The sequence below is a fragment of the Sorex araneus genome, chromosome 9, assembly GCF_027595985.1.
Source record: "Sorex araneus isolate mSorAra2 chromosome 9, mSorAra2.pri, whole genome shotgun sequence".
NCBI classification, from domain to species: domain Eukaryota; kingdom Metazoa; phylum Chordata; class Mammalia; order Eulipotyphla; family Soricidae; genus Sorex; species Sorex araneus.
Window position 1 is genome coordinate 5,357,960 of NC_073310.1, and position 6,001 is coordinate 5,363,960.

Sequence of the window (6,001 nt, forward strand, 5' to 3'; positions counted from 1 at the left end):
GTCGGGGGGTCTTGACCCCCGTGTCCACATGCCCTCCCTGCTATTCAGGGCCTCCTGCACCTGCCGTGTCCAGCCGGCACCCCCGGCCCGTGGGCCTGACCCCAGGTTGCGGGCTGGGAAGCACATCAGCTTTCCCAGCTTTTCAACAGAACAGCGACCTGCCTTTGCCAGGTGGGGCACGGGCCACGGCCGGAGAGGTCCACGCACAGTGGGGGGTCTGCGGGTCACCCTTCTCCAAAAGGAGGCTCATCAGCGCGGCCTCCACCCGAAGCCAGCACCCCTGGGTGAAATGAGCTTTCTGTATTCAACGTAGTTGAATTTGCTTTTAATTGTTAGGTTTTGGGGGCTTTTATTTTGTGTTTTATGTCACACCTGGTAGCGCTCAGGGGTTACTCCTGGCCCTGTGGGAGTCACTCCTGGTGGGGCTCAGGGCGGCCCTCTGGGGTTCTGGGGATCGAACGAGGGTCGGCCACGTACAAGGCAAGTGCCCGCCCCGTGGTGGTCCCATCTTTCCAGCCCCCCGAACATGCTTGTTGATTCTGAACGGTGGTTAAAGCAAGGCGTCCCCAGGCCCCTGTTGCTGGGTTCTGGGAAATGGGGGGCTGGGAGGGGTGTGGGCACCGGGGCTCACTTCTTGCCCCTGCTGCCGCTCTTCCCCGGGCCCCTGCCCTGCTCCTCCTCCCGCTCGTCCTCCCGGTCCTCCTCGCCCGGGTCCTCCAGGCCCGCGTCCTCGGGGGCCAGCTCCTTGAGGCTTGACGCCTTCTTGGTCTTCTTGCCTCTGCCCTTGATGTCCTCCTTGGACTTGGCCTTGGCCCGCTTCTTCCTCCGGGACTTGAGCAGGGAGCGGACCAGGTAGCCCTTCCACACGGCCTGGATGAGCGTGGCCGCCCGCACCATGCGCAGCAGCTCCTGCTCGGCCTCCAGCTTCTTCCTGGAGCTGACCTCGCGCTCGCGCTGGATCTGCAGGAACTCCTCCGCCAGCACCTCGTGCCGCTCCTTCAGCTCCTGCAGCTGGATCTTCTCCTCCTGGTGGATGCTGTCCAGCTCCTCGTACTCCTCCTAGGGCGAGGAGGGGCGGCGTGGGTGGGGCTCTGCCGGGTCCCCCGGCCCCTCGCCAGTGGGGCTTATGCCGGGCCCTGATGGTTTTCCATCCCCGGGGGGCTCCACCTTAGACATCCTCGTCTGCCATGTGGGGACGGGCTCAGCGCTAGAGTCCAGTGGGTGGACGCTTACCTTGCACGCAACCGACCCGGGTTCCCTCCCTGACGCACCCTATGGCTCCCTGAGCACTGCTGGGAGCGGCCCCCAAAGTTTTTTTTTTCTTTTCGGGTCACACCCGGCGATGCTCAGGGGTTACTCCTGGTTTTGCACTCAGGAATTACTCCTGGCAGTGCTCAGGGGACTGTATGGGATGCTGGGATTCGAACCCGGCTTGGCCGAATGCAAGGCAAACGCCCTACCCGCTGTGCTATCACTCCAGCCCCACGGCCCCCAAAGTTTTAAAATATGGGGAACGTGTCAAACCCAGAGGCGCTGTCGTCTGCTCTCTCCAGCAGTAAAGGACACCCCTGGGGCCATGTCCACTGCAGCTCACCGCCTCGGGGCATCTGGACACACTTTTTGCCGCCTGCAAAGCCCCTTTCTGGAGCTCCAGTGGCCACAGAGAGGGTCTGCTTGGCCCTTCCCCGAGCACGAGCATCCCCTCACTCTCAGCCACGCGGGCCTGTGGCTTCCCCGTGACCCCCGCATCTCCTGGAGTGGGCGGGGTCGATGCCTTGCCTACCCCCCCCAGCTAAGCTGGCTCAGCCCGTCCTCCAGGCAGACTCTGCGTGGGCCACAAGAGCAGGGACCCGGCTCCCCCCCTGACACCACTGTGGCCTCAGGGGAGAGTCTGCAGTCCCAGACGGGGGGGGGGGGGGGGGGGGGGGGGCGTGTCCCCAGGAGTGAGCGGGAGGGATGGGAGTGAGTGCAGCAGGCGGACACTAGGTGGAGCCTGGGTCGGCGGGGGCCACCAGCAGGCACATGTCTGTGGCTGGACGCTGCTGCCTCCTGCCTTCCCACGTGCTGGGCAGGGTCAGCTGCGGCCACGCCCCAGGGCCTCGCCGGGCAGGCTCGGGATGTGGCCAGGGGGGCCGGGAAGAGCGGGCTGAGGGCTGGGGGCGGCTGCCCTGGCACGCACAGGCTCGGGGCCGTCCCTTGGGGGGGGGGGGCGGGACACACACCTGCTTCTCCTCCATCTCCATGTCGTACTTCTGAATCCAGTTCTCGATTTCTGTCTCCACTTTGTATTTTTTCTAAAAAAGCATCAGCAGGTCATTGTTCGGAGGCCAGCGTGGACATCCAGCACCGAGGACCCGCGGGGTCCCCATGGGATGCCGGGGATTGAACCCAGGTCGACCACGTGCAAGGCAAACGCCCACCCCGCTGGACTATCACTCCAGCCCCTCGATTAACAATTTTTAACAATAAATCAGCTCCTGGGTTCCATTCCCAACACCCCATAGGGCCCTCCGGGCTCTGCCAGGGGTGAGACTGAGTGCAGAGCCAGGAGTAATAAGCCCTGAGCAGCCGGGCTTGGCCCCAAAGCCAAAACAAATTGGTAAAATCAGATCCGTCATCCTTCAGAGGAAAGATTCTTAATGTGGGCAGCCTGGATGAGCGGCTTCGGGGGACTGTGACCCCAATGCATGTGTCATCTTAATAATGAGGGGCACCCCACCCTCAGCTGCTAGGGGACTACACAGCTCTCCTAACGGGCAGCTGGGGAGGCTGGACTGGAGCCAGGCATTAGAAAGGGTGGTACGGGAGGGACTGGAGCGATAGCACAGCGGGTAGGGCATTTGCCTTACACTCAGCCAACCCGAGTTCGATTCCCAGCATCCCATATGGTCTCCCGAGCACCCGCCAGGAGTAATTCCTAAGTGCATGAGCCAGGAGTGACCCCTTTGCATTGCTCGGTGTGACCCAAAAAGCAAAAAATAAAAAAAAAGAAAGAAAGGATGGGAGCTGGGCGCATTTGCACAGGGGTGCGGGGTGCTGAGTCGGTGAGCAAAGAAGTATCAGCACCTGCTGAGTGCCGGTGAGGGGGTTAGAATGAACGGGGGGGTTAGATCTGATCCAAGAAGACGCATTGGAACACTTCCACTTTCTTTTCTTTTTTTTTTTTTCATTTTGGGTCACACCCAGCGATGCTCAGGTGTTCCTCCTGGCTCTGCACTCAGGAATTACTCCTGGCGGTGCTGGGGGGACCATATGGGATGCTGGCAATCGAACCCAGGTCGGCAGCGTGCAAGGCAAACGCCCTCCCGGCTGTGCTATTGCTCCAGCCCCACACTTACACTTTTCAAAAAAAAAAAAAAAAAAGTGAAAGGGGGCAGGAGCGCTGGCACCGTGGGGAGGGCGTCGGCCTCGCGCGCAGCCAACCGGGGTTCCGTCCCCGGGGCCCCATCTGGTTCCTGGAGTCCCCCCAAACAAACCAAAAGGTGAACCCGGGCTGGGCTCGGACGCTCCTCCCCGTCCGCCTCAGTGGCCCCCGTGGCCCCGCGTCCCCGCCCCGCCCCGCCCCGCCCGCACCTTCCGCAGCGCCTGCTCCGCCTCCTGGTTCTCGGCCACCAGGTTGTTGAGCTGCGCGCGCAGCAGCAGCAGCTCCTGCTGCGTCTTGGCCAGGCGCGCCTGCGAGGAGCGGTAGTCCAGCTTCTGCTGCTTCTCCGCCTCCTGCCGCGTGCGCAGGAGGCTGTTCTCCGACAGCCGGAGCACCTGGTGCAGGTGGTTCTTCAGCTCCTGGATCACGAAGTTCTCCTTCTCCAGCTGCGCCGGGGTGGGGGAGGGAGGCTGGTCAGCGGGGGCGGGCGGCGGGGAGGGTCCTGGGGGCCAGGCAGAGCGCTCGGGGTCCTGCAGTTCTGGAGCTGGAGGTGCCCTCCCCAAGCTGTCACCCCCTCACTTAACACTGAGGTCTAGGGACATCCTACAGGGCACCCCCTTGACCCGGTGGCGGTCGCCCCGCCCCGGAGCTGTCCTGTCTGTCACAGGCTCTGCCACCCACTGGGGGCCGAAAAGCCACAGGGACCCTCTCTGGCCCCCAGGAGACTCCCCTTGTGGCCAAGCCTCGAGCCCTGTCACTCAGCAGTCGCTTTTGTGCCCCCAAATCAGAGCCCTGCGAGTGTCCACCAACAGATCTGGCCGACGCCTTAGAGGGGCTGGAGTGATAGCACAGCGGGTAGGGCTCCCTGGAGCAGGGCCGGGCCAGCAGAGGTCTGACGGGAGCTGGGCCCGTGCGTTTGGGGATTGCGGCTGACTCTGTCCACGCAGGCAGAGCTGAGTCCAGCACTAGCCCCCAGCCTGCACAGGTCACAGGATTGGCCCGCCGGGTCCTTCCCTCTCCCCGGAGCCTGGCCCGGAAGGCTCTGCCCTGCCGCCTTTGTCAGGGTCATTCCCTCCTTCTTCATTTCAGTGGCCTGGAGCCTCTCAAGTTCGATTCTCTTGCAAGACTCCCGTCGAGCATTCTGTACTTACCCCTCATTATACTTCTCAAAACTGTGATCAGCTCAGCTCAGGACCTCAAAAGTCCCTCACCACAAACTCTGAGACAGGGACCTAGTGGGCTTAACTCCGAGACCTGGCTCCCCATCAGAGTCTGTGGAGTAGGTGCCCTTGAAATCATGGCAGAGAACCCCTGGGTTCCCCCAGCCTGCGAGCTTCTTCAGCCCCGGCCAGCTGGCTGCAAGGGACCTACTCCTGCATCCCTGGCTCCCCCTGCCCGTGAGCATCCTCCTGCCTCCGGCCGCGGGGTACCACCTCCCGCATCCTGGGCTCCCCCTGCCCGTGAGCATCCTCCTGCCTCCGGCCGTGGGGTACCACTCCTGCATCCCTGGGCTCCCCCTGCCCTGCCCGTGAGCATCTCCTGCCTCCAGCCGCGGGGTACCACCTCCTGCATCCCTGGCCTCCCCCTGCCCGCGAGCATCCTCCTGCCTCCGGCTGCGGGGTACCTACTTCCGCATCCCTCGTCTTCATGCTGCCGGCCAGCTCCTTCTCCAGCCCGTTGATGACTTCCTCGTTCCTCCGGTTCTGCTTGTTGATGTTCTGGATGAACTGGGTCTTTTCCCGTATCTCCATGGGGCTGGTGAGGAGCTTCTCGAAGAGGAACCCGCGCAGCTCCTTCAGGGCGTCCACGAAGCGCTGGGCGGCCGGGCTCCGCCGCTGCGCCTGCGTCCGCAGCAGGCTGGCGGCGGCCCGGGGGTGGGTGAGCAGGAGCCGCAAGACGTTCCTGGTGGAGTCCTTGACCCGGTCCCGCGGCGAGGGCAGCTGGGCCCGCCGCAGCTCCTCCGAGAGGAAGTGCTCGTGGAACAGCCGGTCCCGGGCCCCGCCCGGCTCTGCCAGCCCTTCTCGGGTCCCGGGGGAGTGGAGGCTGGCCAGCAGGTCCTGGCAGAGACCCCCGTGCTGCCGCAGCGCCTGCAGGACGTGGTCCTCCAGCAGCCCCTCGAGCGGGTCCGCGCCGGACGCCGTGTCCGGCAGCAGCGTCACCCACTCCACCTTCTGGATGGTCTCGTCCAGGACCGACATGATCCTCTTGGCCTCGATGCTGCTGAGTTTGGTCTTGGAGGGCGTCAGGTACTTGAGGAAGGCGGCCGGCTTCTTGGTGGGCTCGGCCATCAGCCTCATTTTGTTGAGGTCGGGGCTCTGGTAGAGGGGCGACACCGAGAGGCCCTCCAGCGCCATCTCCTGAGCTGGCCCGGGGGGTGGCGAAGGGAGGCCAGCTGCCCGAGGGGGCTCGGGGGGCCCTGAAAAGGGAGGAGGAGGAGGAGGCGTGGGCAGAGGCCGGCTGCCCCCCGCCCACACACGCACACACACATACACACACACACACACACACACACACACACACAGCATCAGGACCACCCGGCCTTGGAGCTGGCAGCTGGCACACAGAACCTCTCAGGAAGCACTTCTTTTTTTTTTTTCTTTTTGGGTCATACCCGGCGATGCACAAGGGTTAACTCCTGGC

The 6,001-nt window shown here is 63.8% G+C and overlaps 1 protein-coding gene across 2 annotated transcripts; it reads right to left on the reverse strand.

Annotated features, from left to right (window-relative positions):
* Nucleotides 1-71: 71 nt before the first annotated feature.
* IQCD (IQ motif containing D) lies at nt 72-5,763 on the reverse strand. Of its 2 annotated transcripts, XM_012933311.2 has the most exons (4): nt 4,990-5,763; nt 3,574-3,807; nt 2,223-2,294; nt 72-1,059 (listed from the first exon to the last, which is right to left on the reverse strand). In XM_012933311.2, the coding sequence occupies exons 1-4, from the start codon at nt 5,713-5,715 to the stop codon at nt 628-630; spliced, it is 1,464 nt and encodes a 487-aa protein (XP_012788765.2). In that variant the 5' UTR covers nt 5,716-5,763; the 3' UTR covers nt 72-627. The 2 variants fall into 2 exon arrangements, with proteins under 2 accessions (XP_012788765.2, XP_055002878.1); XM_055146903.1 differs by lacking the exon at nt 2,223-2,294.
* Between the last annotated feature and the right edge of the window lie 238 nt (nt 5,764-6,001).